We start from the raw sequence: 24,219 nt of genomic DNA on the forward strand, positions 1-24,219 counted from the left end.
AAGCTAAAATAGACAAATTGGAAAATGTCTCCAGTTTAGCTATTGTCCTGGCTTGGATGTTTTTGGACTATACTAATCCTTTCCCTTATCATGGCAGCAGTTCTCTGATGCATGTCTCATATAAGGTAAATTCAAAATGTACACATGAACAACTAGTTTACACTTTGTGTAAAGGGTTGCATAACCTGAAAACACACACATATTCACTTAAGATTATTCACTCAAGTGTGAATTGTCAGAAAAGTTCCCAGCTCTCATACCCTAACATACTGTGATACCATGCGTGCATGTACAGTGCCATTATGGCTGGCAAAATCATAAGCACATTGCCCCACATGCACATACGGTCACCAGTCGTCCTCTATAAGGAGCATAGGATTGGACTGGCATTCTGGCGGCACAACTTTAGGATGACATCAGGCAAGAAGAAGGCTGCATAAGAGTCGAGGGAGGGCGAGTATTAATTTTAGTTTTAAAACTGCAGGCAGCGGAGCCCTGAAACTAACTAGGGACATTAAGACTATAGCGCTTACTTTCTACATAAACTTTTTGCTTAGCGCTTTTGGATTCTGACTGTTATTTAAGTTGTAGTCTCTAGATACTAATTTATTAAAATGTTTAAAATCATAATTCACCCTTTGCAATATTTGTAACTGAAATCCTCAATATATGAAACGTTTAACATTCAGGAGTGAAACTATCTATTTTGTATGGTTACACTTAAAAGAAAAAGTGTTAAATTACAGTGGAACAAACACAGAGGCCAAATTCTTGTTTGGGATCAGAACTCTGATAGTTGCCTCAGTTTTTCTGGGGTTAACAAATAATTTCAGTGCCCTCTGTTTTAGTACCTAAACCACCAATACCCATTCTTCCAATTCACTGTGAGTGCCCTGCACTGGCATAAACTGCAACAGGGACAACATTAAAGAATGAGCTCTATAGTTAAAGATTTAATTGTTGTACATTGCAAGGTTTTTGTTTTTTTTAGGATTTCAAGTGTCACACTAGTATATTCAACTCTTCTTAAAACATTATTTGCAACTGTAGAATTACATATTATCTCCATTTTCTCAGGAAATGATGTATTGTAATGTTATCCGGGATTAAAAGTATCAGCATTTTGAGACAGACTGCAGTCAGCCATATTGATTTTCAAACCCACATTAATGACACATCAGCAGTGTTGGAAGCATTATGGGAAGTGCCCATACCCTTCCATACAGGAATTGTATTTCTGTGATCGGTTGAACCCAAGTCCAATGCGTACAAAGCCTCTGTCAAGATAAATAATACTATTGTCTCAGTGGAAGTATATTTGTCTTATTAAATCCGTCAGACATATACATATAACTGCATTATTTAATGTGCTGCCACAACAGAGGCATTGTTTATACATAGTGTGAATTTGTTACTAAGAGAAGCATTCTTAACGTTTACACAATATATTTTAAACTGTCAGATTAAAATAACTTTCTACCTAGAGGAGTGTTACAGAATAAGTGGTAATGCCTGAAGCCTTTACTTTTGTCAGTAACTTGTATTTGGGTCTAGAGCAAGCAGCAATAGGCTTATAATTTCACCACGGAGCTTAGTAAATCGAGTACTTAGTATTTTAGAACATCAGAATTCATTTTATCATATGAGACCCTGATTATATTTGGCATGCAGGATGAATCCAACTTTGAGTGGCAAAGTGTAGCACTCAAGAAGATTAAAATAATAAGTAGGTAAAAAAAATTCTACATTTGGTATTTATGTCATATCTGCTCAAACAGTGCATGAAAGCATCATAGTTAAAGTTCTATTGTGGTGTTAGATTTTCTTTCCCTTTTCAAATAGTTCTATCCGTTCCTGAGTGCTTTCTAACAACTTTACTGCCATTGACTTGATCCACTGCCAATGTTTCCACCTCTGTCTGAGGCACCGGCTGATTCTGGACTGCAGTTGCATGGGGAATGCGATGTGCTACACCAATGTGAGCCTTTTGTTTCTTCTCTTTGGCTGGGCTGCTTGAATCCGAGCGAATGGGAGGGATCACAAGTGGTCTCTCTTTTATAATCTGTGTGTCCATAGACTGTCTTGCCAATAAAAATGGAGTTGGGTCAGGCATGGCGTCTACAGGCTCACGCAGCATAATCTTTCTGCCATCCGCACCAAGCCTGTAAACCTCAGCAAAGTCTGCATTGAGCGGCGTGGAGAGGCTCTTTTTCATTCTTCTCCTTGGAGTCTCTGGCAGTTTGTCTTTGGGAGGAGATGGCTTATAGCTAGGCAGCACTGGGCTACCAGGTGGAGCCACATCAGATGTTCCACTAGAGCTCAGCAGCTTTTTCTTGGTAGCATGGAGCTGTGATGTCAGATATGCTATGGTGCTAGCTCTCTGCTCCAATTCACTGGAAAGCATGTTCAACTTATGGCTTTTCACTTTCAGTTCTTCCAAATATTTCTTTTCTCTTTCCTTGATTGTGTTTTCCAGCACCATAATCATTGCATTTTTCTGTTCTAACTCCTTCAATAGTTCATTGTTTTCGGTTTCTTTGTCTTTCAGCTGAGTTTCCAGCTCTTCACATTTCCTCCTTAGTTCATCAGTTCTTGAAATGCCATTTTCTAAACAAAAAAAACAAAAAAAAAAGTGACATTTTTAGAAAAGTTAGATTATGCGGTGTGATTCTAAAATGTGACTATTAACCATAGGTTAGTTAAGCAAATACACTGCAGCAGTAGGAGAAATAAATGATGCGCATGTTTTTATATCACTTTGCTAAACGACAAGTGAATTCAGCCTGTGCACATCCAGGTTACAAAGGGAAGGGATTTAAAGAGAACATTTCATGAAGTAGTAGACAACAGATCACCAATAGCACAGAGCTTTTAAACCACCTAATGTTTTTGAGAAAGAGAAAAAAAAAATTATTTGCACAATGCCTTTTCAATGTACTATATACAATTTTATACAATTATTTTTTTATTTATATAGCGCCATCAAATGCCGTAGCGCTGTACAATGTTCAGATAAAATGACTTACAACAAAAACAAACATTTTAGTTTCTGTTGGCAGAAATATTTTATTGCATAGGCACATATAGTATATAGTAGTAATCAGTGACATAACTTGGCATATTCAACATTAAGGGTGATCAACCAGACATGGGTTTATTTTAATTGTAATTCCAACGATCAGCTCCAAAACACAATGCTCAAAGACTTGAGCACTTAGATTTCTTTTTTTCCATCTGATGAAAGATCTCCCCTAAATGGTTAATAAAGAAGACTAAAGAAGCCTATAAGAATATGCAGCGTTTGAGCTGCTTTCTGCTTTAGGACCCGAAAATTACGTTATAAAGGCGGTCTATGTCACTTGATCAGGATGCTTATATCTCTGTTCTCACCATGCCTGAAAATCAATTTAACCAAGTGAATTTATGTAGTAGGTGACCTTGGAATCACATCTTCCAATTCACTAATGGTCTCTTGTTACGTTTCAAATCAATAAAAATGAAGAAGCTACTTACGGGAAGTTCTTTAATTTCAAGGCATTTTCCCCATCTGTAAATAGTACCATTGGGAGATGAGGATGGACTATGCTGCTAAAAGGAGGATAGAGAACTGCACAATACGTATTGGACCCTCATTGTTATGTTTAAATAATCTTTTTCCCCTTAAAGGTACAGTTCAAGCACCAAAACAACTACACTTCCTTGTGTTTTTTGATGTTCCAGTAGTCTGACAAATGGTCAGCTAGCATTGCCTTGGAAAGATTTTTATTAACTGAAAGTCTTCTTGTTCAGTGTTGCAATGCTTCTCATAACAAATTAGTTAGTCAAGACCTTCTATGACAACGATTTCAGACGAGGAGGTGCGACAGCCCATCTTAATGGACCATAGGGCTCCAATACTTCTCTATGAAGCACTGGATTATTTAAGACCTTCCATGATGATCATTTCAGAAGAGGTGGAGCGGCAGTCACAGAAAAACCGGTTGATAAAAGGGGAAGTTTAAAGTCTTTATTTTCATTTACAGGGGGCCCAATAATCTAAATTAGCAGAGGAACACTAACATTATAAATATATTTATTCTTCATAGTGTTCATGTTTCTTTGCAATCCAATAAAATAAAAAAGTCATGAGACTAGTGGGAATGCAGTAAATATTTCAGTGGATATATTTACTGCATTATGTAGTGGTTATAGTGTAAAATTCATGTTTTGTCTTATTGAAATAAAAATCAGTTCCAGCAATATCTTCATCATAAAATAATAGAAATTAAATCAATGCATTGAGCTCATTTTGTTCTTTATGTCCAATTAGCCATTTTAAGCTACAACACTTCATGCCAACCAAGTGCTTATCAGTGCAGAAGGAACACAAATGAATGCAATATTTATCATGTAAAATCCATCTACCAGGACCGACAGGGGGGAATGTTATACTCAAGGAGCAAGTGAATCATGTGCTCTGTTAAAAAAAAAAAAAAAAAAAAATTTACACACAAAATTTCAGAGATTTCCCCTTCTCTTAAGTAGCATCTTACTTAGCAATTAGCAGAAGCTAGTTTTCTCTGCTCAGGAATTTAATAATGAATACAAAAAGAAACGCTTCCTACTGCACCATTACCAAAAAGGAACATTCAAGAACTATACCCACTAGGTGACTAGAGCATTATGTAGTAGTTATAGTGCCGGGAGTGACCCTTCTACAACTGTGAGTAATCAAACTGTTTGGTAATGGCTTGACTTTTTACCTGGTGTCCACTGGTTGTCTCTTGAGAGCTGGAAGCTTCTGATTGAACTAAGCATTGCAGTGCAGGGTTTGTCCATAGGCCGAGAGTGTCAGTTGATCGCTCTCAGCCAATGAGCGAAGTCATTGCACATTTGTACCACCAGGGTTAGATCAGACTGAGAGCTTCCAGCTGTACTGAAAACTGTAGTAAAGACAGGGAGCAGTGCCCAGAGGACCTCTGCTAACTACTTACATGAGGGGGTGTTAGGGCACACTTGGCACCATAACGATTACAGCACTATGTAGTGGCTACGGTGCTTGTAGTGCTCCTTTAAAAGGATACTATAGGCAATATAACTGCTTCATCTCAGTAAAGTGGTTATAGTGTCTAGTGTCATATTGTCCTTCCATTTAGCGTTCAACAATTTTTAATTTTTAAAAAATTCTTTATTTTTGTGTGCACATGTTTAATAGACAATCTTTCCAAGCCCCAACAGCACTGGTAAGACAGTTAATTGGACAACGCGTATTAGTTACAAGGCATTTGAGTATACTAAACAATTAAAAAAAAAAAAAAAACATTTTTAAGCAGTGTAAATTGCAGGCTAAGCAGAACATAGGGATAGTTATTGTTTTCTCTGTGTGTTTAGGGATAGTTATTGTTTTCTCTAAGCAGAACATGTCTAGGTTAACTATTGGACAAGAGAAACTAGGCTAAAAAAATCCTAGGCATGTTGATAGAGATTGGCAAAGATCACCTGTAATGGCAATCACCACGCTGTGCCAACCAGCATCTCTTCACACAGATGGGAAACATTTCTCTATGGGGAACATTTGTCATTTTCATGCAAAATGTGAAGACATTTTTTGTCGGTCCTCCAAACATTGCAGGACCAGGAAGGACTTTCTGAGTGACAGCCACTAGGTGTGGCCTTGGGGGCAAATGTAAACACTGTGTTTACAATTGTCAGACTGCAGGAACATTATCTTTGCTCCAGAACAACTACATTAAATGGACACTAGATGCTGATTGGCACAGGGCGATAATTTACATAGTCAAGATCCCATTCGGGGAGGCAGGGAAAGAAAGGTAAGTAAACTCCTTTATTGGGGGTGTCATCTAACTAGTTAGAAGAACACTATAGCATAAGGAATACATGTTTGTATTGAGAATGCTATAGTGTCCCTTTAACCCCTTAAGGACACATGACATGTGTGACATGTCATGATTCCCTTTTATTCCAGAAGTTTGGTCTTTAAGGGGTTAAGCTCTAGTGGTTCCAGCGGTTAGAGTTTCCCTTTAAAGTTAGTATACTCACTACGTAGATTTTTAGGAGGTTGTAGTATTCTTCTTAAAACTATTCGATCCTGCAACTTACTGGATTCAAAATTGGAAATTTTAATAATGTCTTATTCCATAAAGGTGTTGATTAAAACAGTTTTTTTAATCCCACCCAAATGCTGAAAAACATAGACAAATTCCTAATGATAATCAGTGTCTGGTTAACGAGACAGGGAAGTATCACAGCCTTTTCATTAAATAAGTAATACATCTAAACATTACACTAATTATAACATTTAACAGAAAGAGAATACAGTCTGAGTTATGTACAAAAACAATTCAAGGACAAACTTTAAAACTTTAAAATATAACCATCATCAGAAATATTACATTGGTGTCCATGGAGGTTTTCTGTGAGAAGGTAATGCATTGTATTTTTTTCTATTTTTGCCAGACTTTTTAAGGATTGTTATTATTACGATAATGACATTATCAGCCAACACAGTTAACTCTACACAGAGCGGTTACTTGTACACCAACATAAACATTCCAGTGGTTTCCAAGGTAGCGTGACTTATTTCACATTCTGACACACACAAGAGTAAACAACAAACACAAACAACATAATATAAAATATCTGCTCTAGCTGTATCCGGAGCCTTATGATTATTTGCAGTCTATAATTTCTTAAATATGGCAACATATATGTGCTCTTTACCATTACAAAACATTGTAACCTTGTATTACATGTTATAATGGGTGAGCCACCACTTGCTCCTCGGTGCAGTTTTTTCTGCTAAATTAATATCTCCATATCTTTCCTATATCTGCCGTTTCATGATGAGGAACATAGTATTCAAATAACTTAGAAAATGTGCCCACTTGAAATGACAATTGTCCTTGCAATGTCGATTAACCATAGCACTAATGATAATGTTATGACAGCCGAAATGTCAGATCTATTCTTAATTTTAATTTACATGATACACCCCCACCTTACCATGTGGTCTAGTAATATAGAGCAGCAGCGGTTTCTGCCTTTCTTTCTACAGGTCTGCCATCACCATTTCTCTGCGCTGGTGTTTATGTGAAGTACCAATTGCTTGTGTGGCCTGAGAGTGTGAGGATAAGATGTTATGTCCGCTTCTACTCCAGCAGACAGTGCCTTGAGAAAGCAATGGCAACAAGAGTGTGCATGTTGTCAGCTGCCAGTCTTATTTTTTTATTTTTTTTTATTTTATATTCTTTATTTTTGCTGCGCAATGAGACAAAGATGTAGTGACAGTGATGCATGGTGCAAAAACAACAGTAATTGCATACTAAAACACATCTCACAAAGTATTATTAAAAGCTGCGCATTTTTTTTTTTAAATGTAAAGCATATATGCCAAACACAGCATATATATCTAAGTATTAACAAACAAAAATGGAACAAGGATAATTCTAGGCATGTATGGTAAATAGCATAATTTTTTCTAAACAAGCTAGGTTAAGACGGATGAGTAATTTATCCACTGAGATCAAATACATCACTATGCTGCATTTCCATTAAAAAAAGGCAATCAAAGAAGTAAGGTTGATACAGCAGGCATCATAGATAAGACAGGCTTAATAGCTGTCAGGGGAGCCTTCTAAGGTCAGGATCCTGGCAGTGTCCAGTAAGGCAAGTAGAATCTCACGCTGGGGTCTTGGCCACACTGGCTCACTGCTGCCACCTGTACGGGTGAGTGAGGAGTTATGGGCAGTTGGATAGTCCCTGGCTTGGTAGGTTCCTGTAGCCACATTCCCCATTGCTGCAGGAGCATTCCGCATGACAGCCTCCATTGCAGTGGGCCTTCTCTTTAGGACCCGATTGCCTGGCGTATCCTTCTTTGGCCGCACAGCAGGAACCCTCACACGTTTGACAGCAGGTACAGATTGTTGGGGGGGGGCATGGGAAAGCCCCTCTGTCGCTCCTCTATGCTGCGCCAAAAGGCAGCAAAAATGTAATCTAGCTGTTGGGCAATAGAGAGTGGCTGTGTGCTCTTGGTGGGCTTGTGGGTGATCTCCGCCATTTTAGGGGAAGTAAGTCTCAGTTGATTTCTCTGCCACGGATCATGAGAATGTTCCCCTGGGACCGGAATAACCCCCACCGGTCCATAAGGGGGGGAAGCAGAAGCCATCAGTCGGGTTAATTGCTTCAGGTGGCGTTAGGAAAGCATTCGTCTCCCCTGCACCAGCTATGCTTGTAGGCCGCCGGGCGTGTTCGGGCAAGTCACTCAGAAAGATCAGCATATTTGGTACCAGCATGGACACTGTGTGGTCACCTCTTTTCAGGTTGCCTTTATGTGTCTCTTATAAGTTTTGTTTTGCCAAAATGCCGCTATTACAATCCTGTAGAGCAGTAGCTTCTCTAACTTATGTCCGCTCAGTTCACCGGTCCGGCCTTGTCCCCCCAGCTGGCAGTCTTTTTTAATTCTTAAAAAGAACACTGCAGTTGTTAAGGTGCCAGGAGGTCCCTGGCACCAGCTTACCTTTAGTGATTAAACAGTTCAGCTTGACAAAGATCCGAGTGTAGATCGAAACGTTTCTGTGTTTCGTTTCCCCAATAAAACTGGTATTTGATAAAGACCCTGAGTGCCTGGACTACATAGTCTTCACTATATGGAATCGGGGTTTGCCAGCCCTGGGGAAAGTGCACCGAGGTCTACAAGTGATGAGAGTGTGGATCCCTCCTTTGCTGGCTCAGATTGCACTCTGAAACAGCGAACTGGTCAGGCTTCTCTAGGAGAAGCATGTGACTGGACCATGTGAGGCCTTGGCTGATGTTAGGAGGGGGATTGGAGCATCGCTCTGCGCTTTATTCCAGGTAAGTGAAACCTCCTCCTCCCCCCCCCCCCCTTTTCTTTTTTTCACATTCCACTTTGATTTCCACAAATAAGGTTTGGAGCAACTCTTTCAATACTTTGCACATTTGAAAGAGTATAATTTTAACTCTTAGTTAGGTATACTTTAAGTCTTACCTGTTGGGTCAGAACTATTGACAGTCAATTCATATGTTAGATCTGTAAGAAAGAAAGTTGGGATAAAAAAGAAGAGTTACAATATGAATGAGTAAATACTATAATCCATATCAACACGCTAGATCTAAAAGGAATAGAACAGACCAGTTGCTTCTTATCTGTTGTATGCTAAAGACCTGTGCATAGGGTGAAGTTTATTCTGGGGCAAGTAGAAACCGTTTTCATTTTAGTATTTCCATATGATTGCATGTGTATATATACACACAGTGTCCCATAATTACTTACACAATTTATAACATACTTAAAGGGACACTCAGGGCACCAATACAACTTTATATTGTTAATGATTGATTTAATGCATCTCGATGAGGAGATGCGGATTGGCACAGCTCAGTATTTTGCTGCACATGCACAATAGCCTCATCTAGATTGAGATAATCTAGAACATGTGTCAGCAACCTATTCCACGTGTGTCATGGAATTCAAAGCTGCCAGAGCTAAACAAGTTCTGACCTATCAGGAGTCCCAATGTAACTTTAGATATCTGCTAATACAAACAGAGTGGTGATTGCAGGTGGTAAAAGGCAATTCTCAAATTACGCATTGCAGAATTTACAGGAAGTGATCTCAGATCTATTACCTACTACCACTAGACTGTTCACACTGATATTTAGGCTCAATTTTTGCTTAAGTTTTGTGATCTCAGATCACTTCCTCCCAGCATTAGTAACTGGGAATCTGCACTGGAGTAGAGCAGCAAGCAGCAGCTATCGCAGCTCCTGTCCTTGACCGGCACCTGGCTATCCCGGTCCCCACCTACTCCAGGGGAGCCACCCAGAGCTGCAGAAGAAGCCTCCTCCTCATACAAATAATACAAACAGCCCACACACCAACACGCAGTACCCACAACACAACTGACAATTCACCTCCAAAACACAACAAGCAGCCTCTCACATGCAATACCGCAAGCAACCCCACACATACACACCACCAAACACACAATGTAACATATCATCCACCCAGCCAATTACACAATAAACAGCCATACACAGCCCACATTCAAAGGCATCATACACAATACCACAAACTCTTGAATGTATACAGCACAGTAGAACAGTCCACATACGCACAAATACAACACTACAAAGCAACTTCAGCACCCATAAATAACACAAGCAGAATGTGGCAACATTCAGAACTCAATTTCAAAAAATTGGATCAGCACGTCACAGGGTTTAAAAATCTTGATTTGGCACAGTACTGCTAAAAGGTTGCCTACCCCTGATCTAAACTGATGATGTTACGATAGAGAAAAGGTACGTTTAAACACCTTTTCATGCACTTTGAGCAGGGCCGAGTACCTAAACATTGAACAAGTAACTATAGTGTTAGTATTACATGTTTGTATACCTAACACTATAATGTAAAGTATTGATGCCTGGAGTGTCCCTTTAAGATCTGTGCTTTTGGTGGTAATATTTGTATGTAGTAAATGGTAATATTTAGGTTACCAAAATCACGCCTCAAAGGTGATGCCACATGTATACTGAAAGTACAGATTTCCATGATCTATTGCCAGCAATAATTACATTTTTAGACTTACACAATTATTGCTCTGTGCTTGATGTATGGGAAAGATTGTACTATTGGTTGTTTGTAAGAAGCAAATGAGAACTTATACAAAAAACACATTTTTTGCTACTGAAGGGATATTTGAAACCATTAAGTGAGGTCATCATATAATGCTTTAAAGGCCAATACCTTGTGTTAACTATTTTTAATGCCTTAACAGTTTTTGCTTTTCTATGAAAAAGAAAACCCAAATTGAAAATAATATATGTCTTAACACACAACATTCAAAGGCACAGCGAAATCAAACAGTTCAACAGTTCATGAGCCCTACAAAGCATTAAGACGGGAGTCACTAATTAAGCCAAACGTTCTTAGTGGATACTTGAGTTACACGCTTTCTGTAGCTCCCCCCCCCCCCTAAACTTTCCCTTAGGTTTGAAAATTGTGATGCAATTCTAAGATGGTCTCCTCCATGCAGAAAAACTGTGAGATCATTAAAGACACACAGTAGGCAATGTAACAGCTTCGCTTCATCTCAATGAAATGGTCACAGTGTCTATATCTCCCTGGCACCATCCTTTTGTTTTATTTTTAAGTTTTAAATAGAGTCCCCAGCAGCCCATTCCATCTGTGCTGCTTGGGATAAGGAGGTAGCATTAGCCTGAGTAGCAATGGGCTTTGTTAATTCGTCGGACAATTAGTTGGTATGTCAGCTGACCACCTTCAAACCCATCACACCTGCCATTGCTAGAATTAACTGGCATGGCTAGCAAAAGAATGTAATCTCTGCCTTAGCTATATCTCCAGTGGGGTCCAGGGACCCCCATTTATTTTTAAAGTGCTCAAAAATTGTTTAACACTGAATGGAAGGAAGGTGCCAGTGTACTCTAGGCACTATAACCAAATCAATGAGATGCAAAATGTAAAGTGCCCACATTTTTAAGTGGTGCTATAGCTAAATTTGATTAAAGCAATATTAATTAGCTGAGAATATTTTTTTTTTTTTTTAATTCTTTATTTTTTCGTGCAAGAGTTATTATTATTTTTTAAATTGAAATAGCCAGTCTGGTTGTGCTTTAAGAAGACACCCCAAGCTATTTCAGTACACTATTACCTGTGCAATGCTGCTGAAGACGGCGGATTTCAGAGTGCAAGCCTTTAAGTGTGTTGGCATGCTCCTGCTGTAGGAACAGTAGATTCTTTTGGGCACTGTGGAGCTGGTTTTCCAGGTTAGACGTGGCCATAATGAAATCACTCAGTCTTTAGGAACAGTCTTGCCATAGAACTCCAAAGTTAAATGTCACTGTCAAGGAAACATAAAAGATGGTGAAAACATACATCAAAATAAAATAAAATGACCTTAGTGTAAAAGGAGACGCTATCTGTATATGCCTTCTGTAATCAAAGAGTGTCTATGAATAATAATATGGGTAGGAATGAAACAGGCTACAATTATCCACATTATCATTCCCTTCAGGCTTTTTGCTGGTGGTTTTAATTTTAACAATATAGGGTCAGAAATATATGTTTGTGTTCCTGACCCTATAGTGCTCCTTTAAGATTACAGAGCTGAAAAATGCACTGTACAGCTTGTTACTAGTGTTACCCTTCCCTTGGGTGTGAACTCCATAGCAACAGGACAATGAACTTGATAAGTTTCATTGTAGTTTATCAGTCCTCCTGGTGTTTCATGTGAGTAAAACAAACAGCCTGTAGAATGTCTACCTAGTAGATGTATCTAATAAAGCAACGCACCTTTACTATCTAAAAGAAGAGAGAAAATATAAGGAAAAAAAAGAATGGAGCAATTACAAGGGAACAGTTAAGGTTTAATGTGCACCCGTCTTATACAAATGATGTGGTGGCATTTTAGCAAAATGTTTGTAGACATTAAAGTGTATAATGACAAGACTGACATTTATTAAATACAAATTTTTAGTTTAGATCTATGCAGAAAGGGGATTGTAAAAGAAAAAGACATGTTCTTTATGTCACATCCAACTTGTCCAGACTGTGGTTGCAAAAAACGTCCAAGGACAAAACTCAACGGGCCAAATTATCCTACATGCAGAGTGTGATTTATTCCACGATGGTATAATACAAAAAGGCACACATCAAAAGGAAAACATTACCCCATGCATAGTAGCAGCAGCAATAACAGACTAACTTGTTTGATGTGTTTTGCGCCTCTTTGACACTTTCACAACAGTTGTTGCTAAAGGACATGATCTTGTGCTTCCTGCTACTATCATAACTCAATTCCAAAATGCAGTTTTGATTCTGAGATTGAGCGGTTAACTTTGTAGGCCCTGGTCTCAGCCAGGACACGCCGAGGTCAGGGAAACAGAATGCACGTAAATTGTAGACAAGCCCAGTCCAGGGATACAGACGTCAGAATAGTCAAAGAACAAACCAAGGTCAATATACACAAGAATCAATAGAAATGATGCGCTCTCGTATAACCAAATTGGGAACCACAACAGTGCATTGAAAACTGGCTATTCTGGGTTTAAATAGCTAAAATAAGGCTCTAATTAGCCCACAGATGCCACATGACATTGGAACATGCATGACATTGACATGATGACTCATGCACCTTTACCTCAGAAGTCTTAAAAGACTTGGGCATGCAGCAGCCTGCTTCTCTAATACTTCCAGAGCCGACCGGAGGGGATACTCCAGGAGCCATGTCTGGATTTCTCACAAGGTCACGGCCTTGGGGGACCAAGCTGATGAAATCAAAGATCCCCCTCACAGGTGAGCCCAATTGTTGCTCGAATAGAGAGGTTATAATTGGTCTCTCTCGCCTGCAGGTTACCATGGCAATAAATTTACTGGCACTGGCTGGAAGGAGTGGTGTGCACCCACTGGGGTTCAGACATACTGCTTCTCTCACCAGACACAAAGATTACCCCCTCCTTGGCCCCACAATATCCATGTTACACCCACTATAGTCCCTACCCCCCCCCCCCACCCGACTACAGTCACTGTCCCCCAGTACAGCCAAATTCCCCCACTACAACCTCTATCCGCTACTATATTTCCTATCTCCCACTGCAGCCACTAACCTTTCCACTACAACTCCCTCCACATAAATGTACATGGAAGCGCAGGTCCAGTTGCAGATTTATACTTAAGCAGATAAACAAAAGAAACAAGCCATATGGCTCCGAACAAGAATATAACAACCAACCAAGATTGAGTATTAATATTCCAGTGACCTGACACGCAGCAAAACCTGGCTGCATACCAGGACTTGGGAACCTGTGAACTCTGGACACGAGTCGCTCAGATTATTCGCTAAAATGAATTTACAAAAAGTTAAATTATTTTTTAAGACCAAAGAAGCTGAACTTGAAGCATAACTGACTTACAAGAATTTCACCTTTAATTAAGGACACATGACATGTGTGACATGTCATGATTCCCTTTTATTCCAGAAGTTTGGTCCTTAAGGGGTTAAGAAAGCCGCGGCCTTTTTTGAAGTTACTAGCCACAGCATTTGCTCTACACTACCCCATGTGTTCCCCCCCCCCCCCCGCGGTCAGATACATTTTAAGACAGTGTTTAGTATTTTTGAACAATTTCCTTTTTGTGTGAGCACCTTAAATCGCTCACATATACTGATTATCTTCGTACTTATCACACTATGACCTTATAGGTCATTATCAGTGGTTAGAGTTTTGAAGTTTGTGTGGGGCTCTCACTATTATAACAACATTTAGAAGTGAGGTTTTTGTAAACATCTCAGTTTAAGCTGCTACATGCGGCTTCATTTGATACTGTAGCAGTCTTTATTTGGGATGTTTATGTGATTTTCTTTGCGGTTAGAATTACATTAGGTTTGATACATTTTATTATTTTAATTCTGATACATTTGGTACGAGCTTTAGAGCTACATCAGTTCTAGATAAATTTATGTTCTTTGTTGTAAACTGATCCCTGAGTTTGTTGATACAAAGTTTATTTTAACCTAATTTGATATATTCTGTGTTTATGTGTATTCTTATATCTGAATCAAATTTTCTCTCACCCACTATACTACAATTACAGGTTAGAAATTTATAGCACTATGTCATTACACATCTGTAACATTTCAACAAATGTGATTAGTGTGTGATAATAGGTTCTACTGAAGACATGCCAATTCTGGAACCTTTGCACAAATCTGGCAGTCCATTCTTTGAATTATACCTTGCTGGGAGTAAATTTGTATCATGGTTACAAAGTCACGGACCATGGATTACCATTTTCTCCAGAGATCTTTTTGCTACATTTCAGCATGGTGTCTCGCTTTAAGTATAAAAACTTGCTAGCTTTTCATCTACTAACAGAGGTTAAATCCCTCATCATCATCATTTGCACGGTCGCTGCTTCTCTTTTGTATTATGGTTGTACTGTGATGATATCCTTAGGACTTATCATTGAATGTACTGGTAACATGACGAAGGATTGAGTACACTTCCATCACCTACATATACTATTCTAATGTACTGGTAAGTCATATCAGTCCACCTACTTCTTGTACATTTCCATTTGTATATGTTGCTCAATTTTTCCTCTTTTTTTCCCCTTCATCCAAGTATGTACCCGTTATGTTTAGTAAACTTTTGAGAATGAAAATAAAAGGAAAGAAAGGAAGCTCAACACACTACCAATGGGCTTAAGTCATCAAAACATGCTGCTATCCTTTCACTGGTGAACTGATAGACTAACTTGGTTAACTATCTGTTGAGCTTATAATTGGATTGAATCAAAGAAGACATTGCTTGGCATATAATGAATTATCCAGTAATTTCCAGCTCTGCTATTTTGGCCCAGTTGTTCAATTCCCTTGTCAATTATCCAATTTTAGTGAATATCTCCTATGACTATTTACTACATAACTTTTGACTCTTAATTCCTATGATGAGTAACACACCAAAAGTAAAGTGATGTAAAACACAGAGAGAAAACACAGACCACTTTTGTGATGGTAATAATATAGCACACATATATTGCACCTAGATCCCCCCCTTCTCCCCTTCCCCAACCAACACACTGAAATATCTGCAACAGATAACTTTTAGAAATTTCAGCCACTGTATTTCAATCATTACGGCCAGCTGCAAATGTTAACGGTGATACAAGTAAAACCCTACCTGTTAAGATCTCCTAGAAGAGTCCCACATGTTTAATATGATTGTTTGGGGGTACCCCTTTTAATCATTATATTTAAAGTGTGAGACTATAAAAAACAAAGGACAAAGAATGGCTAAAAATTAAATGGACACTATAGGCACCCAGATCACTTCATTTCATTGACAAAATCTTTGTGCATTGCCCCTGTCCCGTTAAACTTGCAAGTGAATACATTGCAGTTTCACAGAAACTGCAATGTTTATATTGCAGGATTAAGACTGCCTCTAGTGGCTGTCTACCAAGCAGACACTGAAGGAGCTTCCTGCGGTTTCACAAAATTTTACTCAGTGAAACGACGCAGGGCTTCCTCACACTTTGCATCTTGCAAAATGCCATAGGAAAGCATAGATTTAATACTTTCCTATGTGTAGATCCTAATGTCCACACGCCGCTCGCTGCGTATGCACATTAGGTTCCTTCTCATTATGACATGAGAGGAAGCACAGGCAGAGTCAGCACTGATGGACTTCGGAGCTGGAATCAGGAAAGAGTTTTAAATTTATGTCCTATTATGACAAAAAAATTTGAATCAGCTCAAGTAACCTATATATTGTAAGATGAATACAGCAACCCCCCAGTTATCTCAATAGAAAAATATAGATAGAGAACTATGTGAGAGCCAGGTAGTTGTTGGAGGGTGGGGGACTGTAAATGCATTAGTATATAAATTATAATAAATAAAAAAATACATTTAAAAAAAATTGGTTTAATGCGTTGGTGTGTGTGTGTGTGTGTATATATATATATATATATATTATCCGAAATGATGACTGCACTCTTCGGTCTTCATTTAAGATCCAAATAGTTTTATTGGGTATACATTAAAATAGAAATAAACGTTTCAGCCCCACTCTGGGCTTTCTTCAGGATCAAAGAGTGCAAGGAACCTTGTTGTTTGTTTTATATATTTTATTTTATTTTTTGATCCTGAAGAAAGTGCCCCAGAGTGACTGAAATGTTGATTTTTAATTGGACTACAATAAAGTATTTAATTTTATTTGACGACTGTGAGTGCAGCCACCTTTGTATAACATATATATATTATATTGTTATATATATTTATATTGTTACAGAAACATAGAATGTGACGGCAGATAAGAACCATTCGGCCCATTTAGTCTGCCCAATTTTCTAAATACTTTCATTAGTCCCTGGCCTTATCTTATAGCTAGGTTAGCCTTATGCCTATCCCACGCATGCTTAAACTCCTTCACTGTGTTAACCTCTACCACTTCAGCTGGAAGGCTATTCCATGCATCCACTACCCTCTCAGTAAAATAATACTTCCTGATATTATTTTTAAACCTTTGTCCCTTTAATTTAAGACTATGGGAAGGGAGCTTTGTGACTGAACGGTAGGTGCAGGTTACTAAAGAGTTATGGGTATGTAAATAAGGAGGTGGAAAATGGGTAAGGTATGAGGGTGCGGTAAGTGTGCCTATGAGGAGACATGTGACTGAGTTGGTCAATCATTATATGCAATTCAGTTAGTGAGGAGAATGTGACTTGGTGGGTGGCTGTATGTGACTACATCTGCCTTCAAAGGTGAGGCACCTGGGTGCACTGCACACCCCTGAATCCTACTTAGCTCAATAATAGGTGCCAGGTTCATTTTAAAATCTTTAAGGCAAACTCAACAATTTTTTTTTTGTGTGTGTGTGTCTCCCAAAATATCTTCTGCATAAGTTACTAAAGTTAGCATGTTTGAGACCACAATATTTTGCATACACTCAGGCACAAGGTGAAAAATCGTACAATGTAATTATTAAAAGCTGGTTAATGACTGACTTAGGAAGGACTTTACTACATTTACCCATTCATTAATTTGTGAGCATGTTATGCATCATCTATTCACCGCCTGCAAAACACAGTCTTCAAGAGTTTCTGGAATGATAAATAATGAGTCTAGCAGCTGCACTGTGATTTTTAAAGCAGGAACTCTCTGCACGGTCCATCGCAGGAGGTATTTTGCCATAATTATTGAGGTTTTAAAAGTACTGCAAGACTGCACTAGTTTATCTTTAGATCAGCAGCATATTGTATAATTATATTTTATAAAGAAATTGGTCCTCCTGAGACTGTAAACACATAAAGTAACAAGGTTTATTTTAGAACAAAAATTTGAACAATGTATTGTCTTATGAAATTTTTTTTTATTTTTTTTTAAATAATGACCCAATTTGTTTGATGTAAAATCATAAGTGTTTTTGCCTGCCATCAAGGTGGCAATATAATTATCAGCCAGGTAATTCATCATGCATGGATACTTATAGAGAGAAATGGATAGAGAAGTACAATTAACCCCCCATGAACTAAATGTTACTTAATCATTAAATCTGGTCCCTGAAGAGACCTAGTGCCAGGCATTGAATATCCAGCTTACTTTGCACCCACAGTACGCAATTGGTGTAATATGGGCAGAATGTCCTGGGATAGTCTAAAGCATCCAACCAGAAGCCGAAATACTGGTACCTTGCATGCCTGCCATGTTAACTCATGGCATACTGATCTAAGCACAGCAATGTTCTCTTCAAATATTAGCATACACCCCCTAATTCTTCTCTTTTTAAGCATATTACTGGTGTAAAAGTGAATCGTGTGATTACATCTAATCATCTAGCAGAGCTGGATTCAATGAATAATGGTCTTATCATTTATCCATGTTTATGGAGATAGACATGAATGACACTATAAAAAGGTAAAAAAAAAAATCCTAAAAATAAAAACAAACAAAAACAACATGCAAAATAATATATTTCCTTAAACATTGGCACAGATTTGTAACACAAAAAGAGTCAAAATGCCATATTTTAAATATTGTGGTTTATGAAATGTATGTTTTCAGGGGGTTTAGCCACTCTAGGAAATGTATGTTTTCATGAGGGTAATTTGATTGTTTGCTGCTAAACTGGCCCAAATGAGACACCGGCCAAGAAAGGCAGGCTGACAAAACTCCAAGTCTAGAAACTAAAATATATTTTATTGTAATCTACAATTTCGCATAACTACTCATGCGGGTAAAAGGCAATGTCACTAACCTTTAATTTCTCATACATCAAATATGAAAATGTTTATAACTACATAATGTGTATGGGTCAAAGACGCATGACAACTAAAAATAATTACCATCAACTTAGACTAAAATAGACGGTAAAAAGGCCAGAGCAAAGGGAAAAATGTCCCATGTGAAAAGCCAGGAAACGCCTATTTTTCAGTAATGTCCATAGGCAAGTTATCGGCAAGGCTATCACAAAATTACAAGTGTGAAAACATAAATAGGCATCTACCTAATTTGTCTCCTAAAATTTACAAACAGAATGACAAATCGTATAAGACCTGGAATTGATGAAGATGAGCATTATGGCTCTGTAGGGATGTAGATGAAGACAGAAGGGGTGTAGCAAACAAAATAGTATTCAAATCAAAAAGGCAAGGTGATATATGTGTGTCTTTTTGGAAATACATATTTCTATTCTACAATTATACTCCTGTGTAGCAACTGCTATTTATGGCTGCAGTCCTTAACACAGCCCTATCACCATATAATGACAAGCCAGTAGAAAGGCAGGGGAAACTAAATAAATGACTTTTGTTTGTTATAGAGTAAACTGTGGTAGCTAAAAAGTTAAAGTGCAAAATATAGGCAGAAAAAATGCTAAAAGAGAATTGAGCTGAACTGGAGAATTTTTCCAGTTTAGCTATTTTTGGATTGTAATGTGCAATTCAGTGTTCGTTTCACCATAGTTTGCCAATTAAATCCAATGTATTACATATAATTTTGTATTGTACTTTTAGTAGTCTACTGATTACATTCTAAAACACCATAAAAAGAAGATATTAAAAGGAGCTCAGAAATATAGGGTTTTTTTGCACATTTTTGACAGTAAAAAATAATAATACTCACTGTAAGCAAAATAACAGGAATCGACAAAATAGTGATAGCATATCACATCAAATTATACCCCTTTACTTTGGGGAAAATATCAGTCATTCTTTATTTACTATAAATAAAAGCTAGGCAGACTATGTAACCCTACATTGTACATAGTTTTTCAGATATGGACAGATGGGCTGGATTTGGTATAACTGCTAATAGATAATAAAACAAGGGATACATTTATCACAAGTAATGGATATGGCCCCATGGCTGATGTCATTGAATAATCCCAGGAGATCGCATGGTAGGTCATAATGACACAAGGCTAAATCACTGCTCTCTTTGTATGAGCCATGAAGTCATAAATTATTCATCCCATCTTAGCATATTACTGTAAAATTAGTATGGAACGCAGGAATCTTACCCAAATATGATGTCAACATCAAAGTCAATTTGTGAAACAATGATTTTAGATCACAATAGCCATGATGTACTCTATCAAGCAGGAATTTCTGAAGAATACCTCTGACACCCAAGTAAAATGTGTTCACCATAAGAAAATTGCAAGGTTCTTTTGTACAGTTGTGTAGACATGAAAAATAGTAAAATCATCATGCTGCAAATACACATAGCTATATATTCAGAAATGCGTGTACTCAGATGTATACAGGACCATGAGCAGCACTAGAGGACCGGGCTTAAAAGCATAATGAAGACATCACAGTAAGTAATAATGACAGCAGCACCCCTGCCACACCATCAGAAAAGTGAATCAAGGTGGAGATGCGTTCTGAACATCATACAAACTGTCAGGTATCTGCAATGCGGAGTCTGAACATACCTACAGACAGCAAGGGGTTATATAACCATTGAGTGTCCATGCGTCTTAAATAAATCGGTGTTTGGCCACGCCATAAAGCTGCAGATAACTCACCCACGGATTTCAGCACCACGTGTGGTAAGGTCAGCTCATAGGGAGCGCGCACAGCAGAGAGGTGACATCCTCGGGATGGGTATCAGGCGCCTGGAGACACTGCCTGCCACATGTCCACACCCTGTCTAAATGTGAGCACAGGAGGACTACGGGCCCCTCTGGCGATCAGAGGCTGAGGAGGAAAACGCCCTTCACATCTCGGGGGGTTATATGGATCGTTTATTCCAAGGCTAGTGATGACGAGGGAGGAGGGGATGAGCACAAGACACTGCCCCTCCCATTAACTCTACATCAAATGCAGAACTGAAAACTAACCCTAAAAATAGCTGGGCACCACATCTGATGGGCAGAGTACAGATACATTGCAAAGCATTATACAGGCTGGCTAACTAGCAGTATTCTCCAGTAAGGGAGCACCTGCTGCCAGAGCATTGGACACAATCACACCAACAAGAATGTGTTAACACCAGTTTTCAAACATAAAAAATGTAAACAAAATTAAAAAGATATATTTTATATACATACACACAAACACACTTTCAGCGAACAAGTGTAATGCACATTGTATGGTGTATGGTGTATATATGACCTCAAACAATTAACAACAAAAAACCTGAAAAGTGACAGTGCTGCTTTAAAAGTCAGACACAAATTTATTGATTGGGGTCAAAGACTGTTCTATAGATTCTTCAATATCTTATATCATTAGAGGACACATTAACACGGTAAAAACAAGAGCTAATGTGTGGCAAAGTGATAAATATTGAGCAATCATGGAAACCATCAGGGCTTGGATTGCCTTGTTAACCCCAATAATATGGTGTATGTGATGTTCATACATATATGAATTTAAATGTAAAATTAATAAGGAATGTTTTATATTGTTCTTTAAGAAGAGCACTATTTAGGTTGTAAGAGACTGTTTAACCTTAAACGCAATGTTACAAAATACTGTAGCTAAATAGATGTTATGATCATTATATATTACCAATACGTCTAAATATGGACCTGCCGTACAGGTGTCGTATTTTCAGAAAACTAAGCTGGTACGCATGGGGACATTTTTCTTTTTAAACAGCTGGCAAACACCTACTTACATTATCCTAAAGATGTTGTCGAAAAAGAAAAAAACAGTCAATATCAGAGTAGCCCTTTTATCTTCTCTAATCTCAGTAAATCTCTGTACATTTGCTGCAGTGCTGTTCCACATTTCCATGGGATGTGTCCTGGTGTTTTTAATAATTAATATGCTAATGGCCAGATCATATTTAAAGACAAAGAACTGTCACAAAGCATTTGGCATTCTGTAGTTTGGTTAGACCATTTGCTCTTACATTCATTTTTCAAGCCTCTTCAACTAACTCAATGCAGGTGTACAAAAAAGCTCACTATTCTGCATTTTTAAACCAGTGAAGAAGACCATCACCTACCTATACGGTCAACCAGTGGTGCCATTTGTGGAAGCACTAAAGTAGCCACTGCTCCAGTGTTACATAATATTGAGTTTATGTATAAAGTGCACATCTAGGGCAAGGATACACAAATATGATGTTGTTGTCATAGAAACCAATTGATATTGTCTACAAGGTATTTCACTGTAAAGGAACACTCCCTCCCCAAAACACCTTCGGCTTATTGTATTTCTTATGGAGGCAGGCGTGTCCGGGCACCATATTAAGTTCAGGGATTTAACTCTGAAGTTGGATCATCAAACAACCAACACAGCTAAACTCTGCTTTCATCCTCTCTGCCTTCTGTATGTCTGTTTTACTTCTCTGACTTTAGGTATTCATTTATTTTGCTCCATTAGAATCTTAGATAATATTGGCTACATTCAACATAGCAGCCACACAGATTTATAAGGTGAGCAAGTCTCTATTACTTCAACAAAAACAATACAAAGTAATTACTGATTACCACAACCAGGCACTTTAACAAAAACCCTGTTTCCTGAATAAACATGGCAGTTTTTACTTATGTGTTAGCTCTTCCTCTCACAACAGAAAGGACAGGAACTAGAACTCTCAAATTGGAATAAATAGATTCACCCCTTCCCCATCATCCCCATCAGGCAATCATTTTTCCTGTCCGCTTAAGCAGACTTTTTCTGTTCTGCTCACAGGCCAATATGTTTTAGTTCCATACAGGAATCAGCCTCTAATCCCTGGAGATCCAGGAAACAGCACATTTGTAATAGTTTCCTCCCTGGGTATCCCAGTTAGTGACCAAGGGACTGGCCTAACTCTCTCACTGATGGGATAATGACAGTGGTCCACTGGATACATGAGGCCAAGCCAGGGCTATGCTTTTTTTTTTATCTGAAGACCAAGTAAACACCACTTACATAAGATGACTACCTAGGTATGCATCATTTATGTATACCACCATGTCCAGGGTCTGTTTTAAAACTTAACCCCTTAAGGACCAAACTTCTGGAATAAAAGGGAATCGTGACGTGTCAGACACGTCATGTGTCCTTAAGGGGTTAACCTACTATTGAGGATGAATAGCATTTGGGGTGTGTATGGAAGCCTATAGTTTAAACAGTTTAGGGTCTGTCAGTTGTTTGAATCCCCATGTGCCGCTGAAATTCAGGCCTGCAGCAGTTCATCTGTCTCCATGGATGTTTAGCTTGTTTCTCCACCTCAATGTACATTAGACATTTAGATTAAATAAGTAGAAGTATGCTGGGTTTCTGTTCTTTCAGTTCCTCTCAGTTGTTTACATTGGGCTTCCTTTTAATATGTCAAATTTAGGAGACGTTTTTGGTGAGCATTTAAGTTTATATAGGTAATTTCCAATTATGCATTTAAGTTCCTTTTAAGGAGTGCTGCTAATAGATATACTGGCTGTGTAAAATCTAGTATAAGGATCAGCAACCTATGGTACATGTGCCATGCTTGGCACTCGAGGTGCCTTTGCATGGCACTCAAGGCTGCCAGAGCCACACAGGCTCTGGCCTATCGAGTCCCAGTGGGACTTTGGTGATCTCAGATCACCTCCACTGAGCACTTGTTAAGGGTTCTCCACTTTTGAGTAGAGCAGTCTGCAGCAGCTATCCCAGCCCTGACCCTACTGGACCCCCTGGGAAGCCACCCACACAGATAGATATCCACACAACTGAAAAAGAAGCCTCTCCATCACACAAATAGTCCACACACAAACACACACAGTCCCCACAAAAAAACACCACTGATAATCCACGCACACAACCCCACAAGTAACCACACATGCAATACCACAAGCATCTCCACTCATACACACACCATCAAACACACTACCTGACATATCCTGCACACACACTATTCTATACATCCACAAATAACACAAGCAGAATACAGCAACATGCACACCTCAGCGTAAAAAAAAAAAAAAAAAAAAAAGATTGGCACGCCATTAAGATCTTATTTTAACACAGTACGTCTAAAACATTGCCTACCCCTGGTCTAGTACATGAGTTTTTCTTGTATTAGTCTAGACTTGTTTCATTAGTGTGATATAAAGAAACAGTGGAAGTGCACTCAACCCTTCATCCATGGATCCAGGATGCTTCACTGGATAAGTCCCAGTACCAAAATGGACCAAATGTAAACTTGTAAAATGTAGAAAATAATCCAGGCACTCCAACGAATTCCAAGAAAAATAGGCAAT

At 38.5% G+C, this 24,219-nt stretch overlaps 1 protein-coding gene across 3 annotated transcripts in view; it reads right to left on the bottom strand.

The window, feature by feature from the left end:
* Window positions 1-1,344: 1,344 nt before the first annotated feature.
* Window positions 1,345-24,219, bottom strand: part of CCDC92 (coiled-coil domain containing 92) — a 28,509-nt gene continuing 5,634 nt past the window's right edge. Inside the window, exons 1-4 of one of the 3 annotated variants that reach the window (XM_063457019.1) lie at window positions 20,569-20,785; window positions 11,691-11,879; window positions 9,005-9,046; window positions 1,345-2,607 (exon numbers count right to left, since the gene is read on the bottom strand). In XM_063457019.1, coding sequence (XP_063313089.1) covers window positions 1,835-2,607; window positions 9,005-9,046; window positions 11,691-11,820 — 945 coding nt within the window. In that variant the 5' untranslated portion in view covers window positions 11,821-11,879; window positions 20,569-20,785 and the 3' untranslated portion in view covers window positions 1,345-1,834. Of the gene's footprint in view, window positions 2,608-9,004; window positions 9,047-11,690; window positions 11,880-20,475; window positions 20,786-24,219 lie in introns of those variants that run through there. The other 2 variants (XM_063457021.1, XM_063457020.1) reach the window with 2 other exon arrangements.

Source organism: Pelobates fuscus, chromosome 5 (assembly GCF_036172605.1).
Source record: "Pelobates fuscus isolate aPelFus1 chromosome 5, aPelFus1.pri, whole genome shotgun sequence".
Lineage (NCBI taxonomy): Eukaryota > Metazoa > Chordata > Amphibia > Anura > Pelobatidae > Pelobates > Pelobates fuscus.